At 52.8% G+C, this 15,590-nt stretch overlaps 1 protein-coding gene and 1 long non-coding RNA gene across 2 annotated transcripts; both read left to right on the top strand.

The window, feature by feature from the left end:
- The first annotated feature begins 162 nt into the window (after positions 1–162).
- LOC134047878 (uncharacterized) lies at positions 163–7,588 on the top strand. Its single transcript, XR_009933471.1, has 3 exons — positions 163–297; positions 1,715–1,956; positions 7,204–7,588. It is a non-coding gene; the product is annotated as an uncharacterized LOC134047878 (long non-coding RNA).
- A 2,038-nt stretch (positions 7,589–9,626) lies between these two features.
- CFAP410 (cilia and flagella associated protein 410) lies at positions 9,627–14,996 on the top strand. Its single transcript, XM_062499322.1, has 7 exons — positions 9,627–9,703; positions 10,571–10,589; positions 11,177–11,223; positions 11,871–12,100; positions 12,961–13,132; positions 13,514–13,607; positions 14,740–14,996. Exons 1-7 carry the CDS (start codon positions 9,627–9,629, stop codon positions 14,854–14,856), a joined length of 756 nt encoding a protein of 251 aa, XP_062355306.1. The 3' UTR covers positions 14,857–14,996.
- The last annotated feature ends 594 nt before the right edge of the window (positions 14,997–15,590 follow it).

Here is a 15,590-nt window from a genome sequence, read left to right as displayed (position 1 = left end):
ACGCCCCCAAGGGGACAGGCCGGAGCAGGAGGCCGCGCCCGTGCCACGAAGCCGCGCCCCCACACGGCACCGCCCCCGAGGGGAAGCCACGCCCCGGATCTGGGCGCCTTAAGAAAAGGTCACGCCCCTGCGCTGGGGCCACCCGCGAGGCGAGACCACGCTCCCGCCTGGGCCACGCCTCTCACCGCCCTGCGCGCAGTGACCACGCCCCTCGAGCTGAGGTTACGCCTGTGACGTCACCGGTAGGGCGAAGGTCACGAAGCCACGCCCCAGGGAGGCCACGCCCCTCTCCCTCAGGTGAGGTCTCACACCCTCGTCCCAGGTGAGGTCACGGCCCTCCCTCTCCCCAGAAAGAGTTTAAAAATGGGATTGCGAGGGATTACTTCTGAGTGTTAAAGTGTTTGATCAGAGCACGTGGGGAGGGAAGAGCGGGATATTTCTTAGGCACCCACTCGAGGGCAGCAGAGCGTCGCTGAAATGGCGGGGTTTCCTCCGTCCTTGGCACAAAACGTGTGCAGCGAGGAGTGCCGCAAACGCTTCCATTGTATCTGTTTTATGTCACAAGCGGCAGCCCCAAAAGGCCAGGACTGTGCGGGGATTAGCAAAGGACACCCGTCCAGAAAGGACCACCCAAACGTAGAAGACGCAGCTGTGGTTTAACCAAATTACCGGCTTCTTCAGTGCTTTTCGAACCGCGACACTGCACAAGGGTTGGGGCTGGGAGACGGGAGGAGGCGTTGCACCTGCTCAGCTCATCCCAGTGAGTCCCGGAATTGTCTAGTTTGAAAGGGACCTTAAAGCTCATCCATTTCCACTCCATGCCATGGGCAGGGACACCTTCCAGGTTGCTCCAAGCCCCGTCCAACCTGACTTTGGACACTTGCAGGGATGGGGCAGCCATAGCTGCTCTGGGCAACCTGTACCAGGGCCACACCTCCCTCACAGGGAACAATTTTCTCCCAATATCTAATCTAAACCAACTCTTTTTCAAATTGAAAGTGCACCTGTTATCCCACAAGGTGCTGCTGCAGGACATAATCCTGCTCCAGAAATGCTTCTGTAACCGTCTGTTAGGAAGATTAATCCGCAAACACTACAGGTTTATGTCCAAAAAGGGGAGAGGCCATGGGTCTTTCCCCTGGGATCTCTCAAATTCTTGGAGGACGCAGCCTCCTTTTTTCCCCTATTTTCCCATCCGCATTTTCCTCTCTTTCCCCATGGGCTGAGGTACTTGAGAGGTACGGACTTCCTGGAACACCTGATACCTGAGATTCTCCTCTGAGGTATAACCCTCCCTTTTAATGTTTAATTCTGATAGAATTAATAGATTTTCCCCATTGTTTCTTTCATCTTTCAATATCCAGTTTAATTTATCAGCAAACCTACAGTTTGTTTGTAAAGGCAAATATCTTTTCCCATTTGTCAATCAGTGAAATCTATCCCATTGTTTCTTTTATCTCTCAGTGCTAGTCTTATCTACCAGCACATCCACAGCTCGTTTGTACAGACAAACCCGACATTCCTCTCACATCCCAGCAGTGACTATTTTTCTTCACTGAAATGCATTTCCTGTACAGCCAGGGCTGGCTAATGCCCTGCCTGCCCCACTGTGCTGTTAACAAGCAGCGAGGCAGAGATGTGAACAGGTCGGTGCCTCTTCTAATTGGGATTGTTTTGGCTGTCGGGGCTATTCCTGTCACCATTCCCCACACAGATTGAAAAAGTGGCAGCAGCTGACAAGCCGGGAAGAGCAGGCTGGAGGCAAAATGCAAAGGGAAGAGACCAAATCGCTAATGGCTTCGTGGTGATGACTACAGAGACACCTGGGGGAACCCCAGCCCCATTTCCATCACCTCTGACGCTTGTGAGAAGAGACAAGCCAGAAGTTGCTTGGCTGCCTTCCCTTTTCCTGCCTGTTCCAGAACACAAAGGTGAATATATCAGCTAAAGAGGAAGGTAAGCTGTATTTTCACAGGTTTTGCTGATTTAAAAGTACCACAGGATTTTTGTTTTGGTTTGGTTTTTTTTTTTAATGCAAATGGTTTCATCTCAATGCTTTGCCTGTGTTACAGCACAGTTACTGACACACTGAACCTGAACTGGAAGGGCTCAAATCCTGGCTCTGCCCAGGACACCCCAACAATCCCACCCTGTGCATCCCTGGGAGCATTGTCCAAATGCTCCTGGAGCTCTGGCAGCCTTGGGGCTGTGCCCATTCCCTGGGAGCCTGTTCAGTGCCCCAGCACCCTCTGGGGGAAGAACCTTTTCCTGATATCCAACCTAAACCTCACTGACACAGCTTCAGCCATTCCCTGGGTCCTGTCTGTGGTCACAGAGCAGAGATTGGAGCTGCCTCTTGGGAGGAAGCTGCAGCCACTGATGAGCTCTACCCTCAGCCTCCTCCAGGCTGAACAGACCAAGTGACCTCAGCTCCTTCTGCCTTTCTTGCAGGAAGTGTAATGGACATTTGTTTTTCCAGCCCTTGGTCTATATTTACAGATCTAGGCAGTACTCAACCCTCAGAGACTGTAAACCCCAAAACTGCCTACAGCCCTCACTGCAGGGCAAGGCATTGTCCACCTCTCCTCAAGATCTTGCCCTTCACCAGTGGGACAAGAAGACACCAGCAGGGATAAATCATCTGGAATTTCCTAGGAATGGGGGCCTCTTCCCTGTCCCAGTGGTGGCAGACACCCCAATGCTCCCAAAAATACTTTGAGCAGGGGAAGAGGGCATGGAGGAAAAGAAACAGCTGATCTGTTGGGAGCTGGGAAAGGGGCTCAGCCTGGAGAAAAGGAGGCTCAGGGAGAACCTTGTGGCTCTGCACAGCTCCCTGACAGGAGGGGACAGCCGGGGGGGTCGGGCTCTGCTCCCAGGGAACAGGAAAGAAACAGCTTCATGGTTACAGCTGAAATGCTAAAATAAGGAGCAAGTTCCACTGTGCCCAGTGCTCTGTAGTTATTATCTGTTCCTTTTGCCAATAACACTTATCCTGTGAATCCATTTACAAGGGAGTCCTGATGATTTGCAAATCAAAGTAAAATACGATGTTTATGTAGAGTGTGTGATGCTGTGAGATGCACAGGAAAGAGCCCGAAGGGATCGGGATGATATCAGGTCCCTGCCTGATAAAGAGACCAAAAGACATGGGAAAAGGGCAAAACATTAGACTCAAGGTGGGCCAGGAGGATCCCTCTTGCCTTCCTCCTTTCTGAGGATTTAGTGAAGGGAGCCCAGAGTGGGAGCTGTGGGGAATTAAAACAGGATGTGGAGAAGGGCACAATGAAGCACAGGGAGCTGAACCAGCACTTTTCTCCACCCAAGAAGATCTACCAAGGACAATGCTGCTTTGCAGCCAAGTTGTTTCACCTCTTAATCCTGTTCCTTCCTCACATCCCCCCTTAGGAGGTCAGTGTCATGCAAGAACAAAGATTAAGTGACGATTAAGAATATTTAAGTGAAGATTAAAGATTAGGAACAAAGAGTGAGTGGAAAGTCATGAGTAGAAAACATTTGTGGCTCGGAGCTGCTGTAACAGCTCTCAGAACAGCAATTTCCCTCTCTCCAGTTATGTGTAATCCCCAAAATTGACCCCAAGTGGAGAAGACTGACTTGTGCCTACTCTGTTGAGGTCTCTGGGCTCCTCTGACTACATCCAAATCAACTCCGGGTGGAAACCTTCCAGCTGTTCCTCAGCTGAGCAAATGCTAAAGTACATCCATAGATCCTGCTAATCGGTGCTAATTGAGATTGAATTTTGATGTTAATATTTTCAGGGTTTATTTTTTTTTTTTTTTAACAGATAACCAAGCAAAGTGGAAAAAAACTCAAACATAAAAACAAAGGTGGGAATTACTTAAATTCCTGATTCCAAGTGCATCTTTGAAGTTTCACAAATCCACCTGCACAGCTTCTTTTCAGGATCGAGTCACCTGCTGCATTTGACATGTTTTCCATGAAAAAGGCAATGGATGCTCACCCAGGGGGGTTGTGGCATTTGCCTACTGAATTGCAGGCTGAAAAAGCCACACTTCTGGAAGTTATGGGAAGGAGTTAGTTTTTTTCCAGCAGCACATGTGTGCAGCTGCAGAGCCAGCCTGGCAGCTCCTGCTCCCCTCCGCCTCTCTTCCCCCAAACCACCCACACAGCACATGGACACACTTCCAGAGCACCAGGAAGCACAGGAGGGAGTGAGCCAGCTCGGGAATCATTAGAGAACGTTGGCGGCTCTGTTGCCAAGGGGGACACACCAGGCTCTCAAACAGCTTTTCCCTGGAGTGTGTGTGGCACCTTTTCCATGTGAGCTCCCACTGCCATCCTGCTGCAGCCCTTCCTGGCTCTGTGCTGCCCAGAGCTCTGCCACTCCCAGCACCTGTGCAGCTCTTTGCTGCAAGGAGATCACAGAAGCCATCCTGCTAGGAGTAACCTTTATCCCCAAGTGCCAGCTCACCTTTCTGCTGAAAGAGCAGAGGGAAGTGAGCAGAACAGATCAGAATCATTTAGGCTGGAAAAATCAAGTCCGACCATAAGTTTTACACTGCTGAATCCACAGCTTGTTCCCTGTGAACAGAGTTGACCCTCACCTGGCTGTCCCCTCCTGTCAGGGAGCTGCGTAGAGCCACAAGGTTCCCCCTGAGCCTCCTTTTCTCCAGGCTAAGCCCCTATCCCAACTCCCTCAGCTGCTCCTGGTGCTCCAGACCCTTTCCCAGCTCTGTTCCCTTCTCTGGACACACTCCAGTCCCTCAATATTCACTCTATACAGTTGGCTGTGATTTCCCTTTACTGTGGATGTCTGCCTTGGGTGAGACAGATTATGCACCCTTATTTGTTGGGTGAGACAGATCTTGTCTGTTGGGAAATTCCTCATCCTGGTCAGGCCACTGGAGCTGTGCAGTGTCCCCAGGTGGCTTGAGGTGTGGCTGTGGTGTCTGTACAGTTGCTTTCTGGTGAAACAGTGCTAGTGCTGGTGTGGTCACAGGGGATAACAGAGGGAGCAGGAGCTTACTTGTAAATCTTCTCTAAAGCTTTTCCCCCAGAACTTCTGCAGAAGCTTCTCTGTTAATTTGGCCTTGGAGTGCTCATCTGCCTCCCTGGCTCTGGAAGCATCTTGTAGACACAGATGTTCCTCTTGGCTGGCTCTTCAGAGGATCTAAAGAGGGAATGTTTCCCAAACTGGAAAACTGGTGGAGCCTGTGTGACTCTCCATCCATCATGATGACATGATTATTTTGTTGGCTCTTGCCGAACTTTAGCATTTCCTGCCAACATCTAAATAGCAATCGCTCTAGGTGTTCTGACCCAGAGCAGTGATGGCTGCAGAAAGGGAATGTGCCATGGATGAAGGAGCTGCTGAAGAACTGCCATGAGCATCCTCAGAACTACAGCATAGCCAAGGCTGCTGTGACCCCACACTGCAGCAGTTACAGGAACAACTTGTTCCTCAGAAATGAGGCATTTTCAAATGCATGGAACTTTTCCAAGGAAAAGGGAAGAGCTGGGAGCAGAGCCCATCTCCAAGTAGGGCTGACCACCTCCCCAGGATACCAAGAAAAATAAAACTCTCCCAAAGCCATGTTGCTCCTTTTATCCTGTTTAACAGCTTTTCTCAATCAGGATGGTTCTTGACTGGGATCAGCTTCTGGAACACATAAAGCTGCTGTCGGCAGAGTGGAGTTGCACTGGGAGAGGTGGCTCTGCTTGCCATCCCAGCTGCCAGGAGTCAAGAGGTGTCCATGCAGGCACTGCCATCTCCATCTCCACAAAGGGTTAGTGAGAGCTGCTGTGGCCAATGGAAGACAAAACCACTCCATGCAGGACCTGGAGAAATGTCAGGAAGCTATGCTGGGGGGAGATTTAGGTTGGATAATAGGAAAAGGTTCTTTTCCCCCAGAAGTAGTGGGGCATTGAACAGGCTCCCCAGGGAATGGGCACAGCCCCAAGGCTGCCAGAGCTCCAGGAGCATTTGGACAATGCTCTCAGGGATGCACAGGGTGGGATTGTTGGGGTGTCTATGCAGGGCCAGGAGTTGGACTGGATGACCCTTGTGTGTCCCTTCCAGCTTGGGGTATTGTGTGATTCTATGATTCCATGATACCTGGGAGGGCAGACACATGTCAGTGATGGTGACAAGCCTGGAGAGCAGTGTGGAGGTGTGGCTGCTACTGGCAGCAAGGGCACTCATCGCTATCACTGGTAGCTCCCAGCTTCTTCAAATCCCTGTGTGTGACTCCCACTCCAACAGAAATCCCACACCACATCCAGGTGGCTCAGTTCAGTAGCCAGGATACTCAGGGGGTTCCACCTTCTGAGGCTATTGTGGGAATCACAAGTGAGCTGTGAGACCCTGCATAGAGGAATCATGGATCACAGCAAATGTCCTGGTTGGAAATGAGAGTTAAAAATACATACCATGATTACATGCAAGAAATGGTTTTCCTGTGCCCTCCACAAAGCCATTAAACAGGTTCAATAGGCTCATTTTATAAAACACTGATATGAAGCTGGAAAGGAAATGTGAAGCTGCTGCACAGTGCAGACCTGACTGTAGGTACATCAGATATGAGCCCAAGTGTACAAAGAGCTTTTTGCTTTCTGGCTCCCACAGACTCAAAAGGTGGCCACAACTCACCACCAGGAATTAGGGGGTGAGGTGGGGCCTCATGAGGGCCATGGGGAGATCTGGAACATTGAAAGATTTATTAATGACACTGCAGGGCTGTGAGCAGGATGTGGACATGCCATGGATTGTAGGTGATCCCGTGCAGCCTGGAGATGCCACGTGGTCCCAGGCCTCAGGGGTTCTCCTGTTCTCTCCATGCATTTCACAAGCCTAAATGCATTATTTAACTGCTCTCTTTTTAAAAGACGGGCAGAGGTTTGCCCGAGATGATTATTGCTACTGCTTGCAGAATTAAACAGTGGATTAAAATAGATTTTATTTAATTAACCTGAATGAAATAAATGTTTGTGTCTGATTCAAGTCTCAGGAGAGGTGTCAGATCAGACAGTGCCAGTAAAACTGATCTGACCTGGGCTTTTTCCAGAGGGATGAGCACAAAAATCTCTCTGTGGCATCTAGAAAAGATTCCTTAATCTCCTTAGCCTGTCTCGGGCTTGGCTGTCCACAGAGCAGCAATTCAGGGCTTGGGCTGGGATTGAACAGCTGGGGGGTTGGAATCATGCTTGGGTGTTTCCATGTTCCAGGGGAAGTGAAAGCAGCCTGGGATTTGGTGAACAAAAGCACCACAAAGTCCTGAACATTGCTGTTCCTCGGGTTCTGCTGCTGCCCTCACCGACACGGCCCAAGTGCCCAGATCCTGAGTTTCCTCATGCCAGCTGGCCTGTAGACAGCTGCATGCAGAAAACCCAAGAATTCCAAGAATTGTTCCATCTGCCTCCAAGTGCTTGCGTATCCAGCTCTAAAATCCTCGTGCACCACCTGTGTCCTGGCTGTCTGTGAGTGTGATGGCAGCTAAGTGCTGAGACAGAGAGAGGGAAGTGCAGTGGAATGATCTGCCTAATATGCTTTTCCCACATTTTTCCTAAAAAGTGCATGCCCATTGATCCCAATAAACACATCCCTCAACTTCCCCTTATCTGGAAGTGTGGCAATTGCGACAGGAGGGAGCTCAGTGCCACCAATCTCCTCTCCTCACACCACAAACAAGGGTTCACTTCCAGCATCTTCCATAGAATTATGGAATCACTAAGGCTGGAAAAGCCCTCTAACTTCGATTCCAACCATTAACCTGGCACCACCATGTTCACCACTGGCTCCATCACGAACAGGGTGTCCAGCAGGCCCAGGGTTGTGCCTGTCCCTTGTGCTGGCACTGCTGAGTGCTCCTCGAGTGCTGTGTTCAGATCTGAGTACCTCAGTTCAGGAATGACATTGAAGGGCTGGAGTGAGTCCAGAGAAGGGAACAGGACTGGGGAAGGGGCTGGAGCACAAGGAGCAGCTGAGGGAGCTGGGAAGGGGCTCAGCCTGGAGAAAAGGAGGCTCAGGGAGAACCTTGTGGCTCTGCACAGCTCCCTGACAGGAGGGGACAGCCGGGGGGGGTCGGGCTCTGCTCCCAGGGAACAGGGACAGGAGGAGAAGGAACGGCCTCAAGATGTGCCAGGGAAAGCTCAGGTTGGACATCCAAGGGATTTCTTCACTGTAAGGGTGGTCAGGCATCAGAAGGAGCTGTGCAGGGAGGTTTGGAGTCCTCATCCCTGCAGGTGTCCAAGGAATGTCTGGACGTGGCACTCAGTGCTCTGGGCTGGTGACAAGGTGGGGATCACGCACAGGTTGGACTCGATGATCTTGGAGGTCTTTTCCAACTTTAATGATCCTGTGATTTTGTAAACTGTCCCATCCACACACCCAAACCTTTCCTTTTGCAGAAGCACCCAAACACCCACACAGCCAAACACAGAACACCCAAGCTCCATCCTGCAGTTGTTTCTGTTGCCAAATCAGGTGGAAACACACAGAAAAACACTGGGAAACACTGCATTAATCCCTTTTTTTGGACTGCTTCTCCAGACCCTTTTTATTCCAGCTCTCCATTCCACCTGCTGCTGTTACAACCCCTGAAGATACAAACTGGAGGTTTTTCTGCACCACATCTTATGGTAGTGTAGAAACCCAGTAGTCCTGGAGAGGATTCCTGAAGCACTTTGTCTCTGTAAAAATGAGTCCTGAAGCACTTGAATCCCAAGGCTGGTTCAAAGGTGAGTGTTAGCTTTCTTATTGCCCTATGGGATAAGAGGAGTAAGAAACTGTAGTGCTGTATTAGTCATTCTTGAGATAGTCATTAACTCTTGTTTTTACAAAACATATTTTTCAAGGGCTGAATTATCACCTGTTGGAATGTTTAGGAACCGACTGAGGAGAGAGGGGGCCAAGGATGCAGATGGGGAACAGGCAGGGATGGGTGAGAGGGCATAAATGATGTATTTATTCTAGAAAATGTATATATATTTTATTTATGCACACTTCATACATACATAGATACAGGGGTATATGGGGATGTATATGTAAAGTCTGATATAAAATAATACATTCGTGCTATTCCAAGGGGGAATGGGTTCAAATTGAAGGAGTAGGTTTAAATTAGATATTAGGAAAAATAAAAATCTCCCCTGTGAGGGTGGAGAGGCCCTGGTACAGGTTGCCCAGAGAAGCAATCTGGACATCTTCAAGGTCGGGTTGGACAGGGCTTGCAGCAACCTGGGCTAGTGGCGGGCGTCCCTGCCCATGGCAGGGGTTTGGAATGAGACGGGCATTTCCCATCCAGCCCAAACCACTCCACGATTCCACGGTGATCCTTTCACATAAACATACACCCACAAAGGCGCAGCTCTGTGTACAAAACATTCTCTAATAAGACATAATTAAGCGGCTAATAGGATTTACCCGTAAATATGAACAACCACCTCAACCGGCCGCGGCGCTCGGGCGGGCGGGCGGGGCCCGGAGGCTGCGGCGGAGCGGAGGGGAGGGAGGAGGGGAGGGAGGAAGGGAGGGAGGGGAGAAGGAGAATCCATCCCCGGAGCCGCGGGGCCGCCCCGGCCGGGCGGAGCCTGAGCCCGCCGGTGCCGCCCCTGCAGCCGCGGCCCGGCCCGGCCCGGCCCGGCCCGGCATGAGGCTGAGCCGGGCGGCCGTGCTGGCACAGGCCAAGGCGGCCGCGCTCGACGGTGTCCGCCGTCTGAACTGCTGGTGGGCGTGGGGACAGGCAGGGATGAAGGGGACAGGGAATGAGGGGGGACGGGAAGGGATGAAGGGGACAGGGAATGAGGGGGGACGGGCAGGGATGAAGGGGACAGGGAATGAGGGGGGACGGGAAGGGATGAAGGGGACAGGGAATGAGGGGGGACGGGAAGGGATGAAGGGGACAGGGAATGAGGGGGGACGGGCAGGGATGAAGGGGACAGGGGGGAATGAGGGGGGACGGGCAGGGATGAAGGGGACAGGGAATGAGGGGGGACGGGCAGGGATGAAGGGGACAGGGAATGAGGGGGGACGGGAATGGATGAAGGGGACAGGGAATGAGGGGGGACGGGCAGGGATGAAGGGGACAGGGAATGAGGGATGAGAAAGGAAGACAGGCTCAGATGAGGCTGAGAGGAAGGACAGTGATGGAGGAGGGACGGGGATGGAGAGGCAGTGGGAAGGGATGGATGAGGGGTGGCAGGCCAGGATGGGGAGGGGACAGGCAGGGGTGGAGATGGGACGGGCAGGGCTGAGGCTGGGGACACAGGCAGAGCTGGGGACAGGGTTCAGACAGGGCTAGGGAGGGGAGACAGGGGTGGAGGGAGGGCAGGAAGGGAGGGGTGGGAAGGCAGGACAGGGCTGGGTAAGGGCAGACAGGCAGGAGTGGGGACCAGGCAGTGCTGGGGTGAGGGGTGAGAGGTGGGGCTGGGTGAGGGAGAGCAGGCAGGGCTGGGGAAGGGGAGACGCAACAAGGCCCATGACTGTGCTGGAGCAGTTTGGTGGAAGGGGCTGGGGCTGTGACCCCGGCTGTGGGAGGTGCAGGGGGAGGCTCAACCCTGCTGTGCTTTTGCTGACCCCCTTCTCCTCTTGCAGGGGCAGCCACCTGACAGATGTAAGTACTGGAGGAGCTGGAGGAGCACAGGCCTGCAGCCAGAGCAGGGACACCATGGAGGCCATGGGGTTGGCAGGGCATTGGGGAGGGCCTGGCTTTGGGCTGGCCCTGTGCCTGTGAGCTGCAGGGCTTTTCAAGGTTGATTAGCATCTCACACCATAAAAAAAAAAAAAAGTGATTGCTGCTGTTTCCACATTGGAAAAATTCTCTCCAAGGCCCAGCATGGAGCCTTGGAGAGCGGGACCCTGAGTCCTAGCTCTGTGGTGATTTTGGATGAAGTTCTGTTACTAGGAGAAGTCTGATAGGGGTGGGAGGGAGCCTTTCCTGCCTGTAAAGGCTGCAGAGTTGCTGGAGCAGAAGAACAATGTGACACTGGCTGTTATCTGCACTTCCACTCCTGAGCAGAGGCTGGAGGAGCTGCTGACGCTGCACTCACTGTGTCAGAAAATCTCTGGTGCTGTTAAGCTCGGGTTAGACTGAAGCAAACCCAAATTCCTGATGGTGCTTTTTGTGATTTCAGTTGGGTTTATTTCTATTCCCCCCCCACCCCGAGTGCCAACTTGTCATTTCTGTCTCTTCCTGCCCAGATATCCATATGCCGGGATTTGCCCAACATCGAAGTGATCACATTCAGGTGAATGCCAGCTTTGGAGAGGGCAGGGAAATCACCTTTTCTTGGGCATGGTTTCTTCCCACACTGCTGGGGATGTGTTTGTGAACTGCCTGGCTCTTCATGCCCCATTTCTCAAGCAGCAGAGATTACAGAAATGATTATTCCTTAGCAGTTCCTCTATACTACTCCCTGTGCTCCTTGAGAAAATACTGTTTGTTTTGACAAGTGATAAAACCCCTTAGGATTGTTGCTCCTGAAAGTCTATTCCATAGTTTTGACGGGGATCTTCTGTCCTCTCTCTGTGGCCTATTTCCAAAGTGCTTGTTGGAATATTTCATGGGTCTCTCAGACCTTTCCCTTCCCGTAATACACTCGACTTTCACCTATCCTGGGGATCCCATGGAGCCAGTGTTCTGCAAATTCGAACCTTTTAACTTGGAAATCTTACACGGGTTCTCCTTGGATGGGTCTGAAGAGCTGCTGGAAAAGGGGGGAGGTTTGTGGAAAAGAGGTTCTTTGTCATCCTCAGCAGGGTGGAGCGACGGCTCTTTCAGTTCTTCCCTCTGCTGACAAAGACGAAATGCCACAAGGCATGGGGCTGAATGTCCCTTGCTGTGCCGTGTTCCCTCCTGGATGGGACAGTGAGAGCTCTGACGGTGCCTCCGCAGCGTGAACGGCATCTCGGACCTCGAGCCGCTGCACCAGTGCCAGAACCTGAGCGAGCTGTACCTGAGGAAGAACAACATCACGAGCCTGGATGAGCTGTTCTACCTGAAGACGCTGCCGCGGCTGCGGGTGCTGTGGCTGGCAGAGAACCCCTGCTGCGGGCCCGACCCTCACCGCTACCGCATGACCGTGCTGCGCAACCTGCCCAGCCTGCAGAAGCTCGACAACCAGGGTGGGCTTTGGGCACTTGCAAGGAGCCCTGGGCCAGGGGCACCTGGGAAACGGGAATGTGCTGGCTCCTCTTGAAGGCGTCCTTTGAGTTTTCCTGGAGTCAGGAGGTGTTAGGGGTTGAGTTAGATCCAGTGCTTCTAAGCTGTTTTATCTCTCTGTTGTTCCTTTGCATTTCTCTTCCCCTTTCCCATCTGTCTCCTCTTCTTCCTTCCCCTTTTCCTTCTCCATCCCTATCCCCATCCTCATCTTCGTCCCTTCCCTTTTCCCTTCTCCATCTCTATCCCCATCCCCATCCTCATCCTCATCTTCGTCCCTTCCCTTCCCTTCCCTTCCCTTCCCTTCCCTTCCCTTCCCTTCCCTTCCCTTCCCTTCCCTTCCCTTCCCTTCCCTTCCCTTCCCTTCCCTTCCCTTCCCTTCCCTTCCCTTCCCTTCCCTTCCCTTCCCTTCCCTTCCCACTGAGTGCCTCATTATAGCTCAGACAATACCACTAATTAGTGGTTTTTAGAGCTCTCTCTTTGCTGTGCCCAGACTAAGGTTCTATAACTGGATCTCCTGCTGTAGAAGAGCTTCTCTGTTTTTTTTGGTTTTCTTTTCCTATCCAGTAGCTGCAGTTTGGTGGCTTTTGGAGCCTTCTCCAGAGACAAGAAATAGCAAAGCATTTTGCATCCCTCCCTAATACTCTTCTCACTTTGGTGGGCTGGTACTTGCTTCCAGCATTCTCCTGCATAGGTTTCACTGCAGGAGGAGGGTGAAAGCAAAATTTGCACCAAGCCCCTTGGGAACAGCTCTGCAGCGGCTGAGATGCCATTCCCCTGGGCTGCTGCAGTTGATAGCAACAGGCATTTGTTGTGGCCTTTGCAGCTGTGACAGAAGAGGAGCTGTCGCAGGCGCTGGTGGATGGCGTGGAGATCACGGCCCCGCCGGCCCGGAGGAGTGTGGAGAGCAGCTGGTCCGAGTCCACCGCGTGCAGCGCCGCCGGATCCGCCACGGAGCCCGAGAGCGAGCTGCTCGGCTGCAGCCTGGAGGAGACAAAGTGAGGGCTGGGCAGCTAACAGCATTTCTGGGCTGAACTCGTGTGTAGCAGGAAAGACCCTGATGTTCCAGGGGCAAGGTGCAGCTGGAACAGGTTCCCATTGTTCTGGTTACTGCAGTGGAGCTGTGTTGGTTCAGTGGCACTGCTGGGGCTGGTTCTGTGTCTGCCAAACGGGCTCTGCTGTGGGAGGTGACTCGAGCTCATCAGCTGCATGTGCAGGCAAGGATGCATCCTCTCTGATCTGGGAGCTCCAGTGCATTCCCTGGGCTCCTCCAGCTGGATACTCCTTGCATGGTTGCTCCTGATGAGGAAGGATTGGCCTAGCAGAGGAAGGTTCTCCCACCTGGTCATAATAACATTTGCTTTTCCTCCTATTTTTAGCAGAACTCAGGAGGAGCTTGATATGAAGCCTGTCCCCAGGGATAAATATTCCTCTTTTTACCCTCAAGAGACAGATTGCAGCTGCAAGAAGAGAGTGAGTATCTTTTGAAGACCAAATTGCTTTTCCTTGTGTGTGGGGCTGAGCCCCAGTCCTTAAGGAACACAGGAATGCAGCTGATGCCAGGGCTGAAAGAAATGTCTGGGAGCAGCTGAGGGCTCTGGGTTTGTTTGATTTGGAGAGGAGGTTGAGGGGTGACCTCATGCCCCTCTGCAGCTTCCTGAGGAAGGGATGTGGGGAAAGGGGTGCTGAGGTGTTGGCATTCAGCAATAGGAGACATGGGAATGGCTCAAACCTGTGCCAGGAGAGGTTCAGACTGAACATTAGAAAGTGTTTCTTTAGCAAGAGGAGGGTCAAACCTTGGAAAGGGGCTTCTGAACAGGAAGCTTAGGAAGGTCCTCAGCCCCCTCCATCATGCAGCCTTGGATGAACCTGGATTTTGGTAGTTCAGCTGGGAATTGCAGAGTTCTGGACTCGGTGCCATTGCATCAATCAGCAGAGCAAGATCTAACCCACACTGCCTCGCTCTGCCATAGCTGCCTAAAGCAGCACCACAGGTTCTGACCATTAAAAAGGGGGGAAGTGGCCCCCCATTGCAGCTGGAGAGGTTCAGGTTGGATGTTGGGCAAAAGGTTGTCCCTAGAAGGACAGTTATTTATGCTGTGGAATCTCTCCCTGGAGTTCTTCAGGACATGATTTGACAGATCCACGGCCTGGTGTTGGCAGCGGTCCTGTAGTGGTGGCGGGGCTGGAGACCTTCAAGGGTCCTTTGCAGAGAGCACCAGCTCTCCTCGTTCCTCAGAGCAGGGGTCTCCTGTCCTTTCCCATCCTACACATGCTGGACAGCGAGGGTGGCTGCTCCTGAATGTTTTTCCTTACAGAAGCCAGGCTGGAGCGTGGCCAGGAGCCAGAGGCGTGTGGGCAGCCCGCACAGGACTGGGCGGGTGGGTCTGTCCTGCATTCCAGCCTCATCACGTGCCACACGCAGCCTCTGCCTGTGTTTGCCCCGAGGGCTTGGTTGTTAGTCCCGCTCCCGTGGCTGCAGGTGGCTGTTCCAAACTGCTGCCAGTGCTGCTGGTGGTGGAGGGGTTCGTAGAAAGAGCAGGGAAAACCGAGTGTCCTTGTCCTGGCTGGCTGGTACAAAGCAGTGTCTGCCTTACCCCGACAGAACAATGTCCTGAATGCCATCCTGCTTCTCATGAAGGAACTGGACGCCGAGGGGCTGGAGATCATCCAGCAGACGGTGGCAAGGAGGCTCCAGAAGAAGGAGCTGCAGGAAGAGTGACAACGCCCATCCATTCCCCATTCCAAGCTCCCTGCAGCCCCAGCCCCGCGGAGCTGTCCTGCCCACACATCCCTGGCTGCAGCCAAAGCCTCGGTGCTCCCCGCTCTGCTTCTCATGCCAGGGCATGGGATAGCATGGGATGCTCCTTCTCCAGAGATTGCCTGCTTGTGCAGCAGGCTCTGACACGGTGTCCTGTGTGGCTGGGACTCTTGGGTGGGAACTGCAGGCAAGTCAGCAAAGCGGAAGGGAAGAGAGCTGCAGGCAGAGGTGCTGTGTGATCCAAGGGGGAGCAGAGCCTGCTTATGACTGGGAAGGTCGGTGTCCCTCAGCCAGCCTGGGGGTGCACAGCCCCTCTGGGGGCAGCTTGTGCCACAGAGATCTGGTTTGGTGAAGTCTGATAGGGAGACATTGCCTGAGATGGTCACCAAGAACTGTGTGGTGCAGGTGGTGAAGGTCAATGTCTTGTTATTTATTTATTTTCCAGCTCTGGCTGACTTCCTCGGCTCCTTCCTGGTGCACGCAGAGCCTGCTGTGGTGGTCAGGCAGCCCAGAGGAAAGCTCAGAGCAGCTTAGGTGAACTAGAAATGACTCCTGCATCCTGAATGCTCAGCTGTCCTCTCACCCCAACATCCCTTGCAGGCATTAGAGCAGCTTAAGGAAACATTCCAGTTAAAAGGCCCTGAGCATTCTGCCTGCTTTGCACAGGCATCAGGTTGAGTGTTGCTCTTTAAGTG

This window comes from Cinclus cinclus, chromosome 10 (assembly GCF_963662255.1).
Source record: "Cinclus cinclus chromosome 10, bCinCin1.1, whole genome shotgun sequence".
In the NCBI taxonomy this organism is placed as follows: domain Eukaryota; kingdom Metazoa; phylum Chordata; class Aves; order Passeriformes; family Cinclidae; genus Cinclus; species Cinclus cinclus.
Note: the sequence above shows the minus strand (reverse complement) of the source record. Positions and strands in the feature narration are given on the sequence as shown.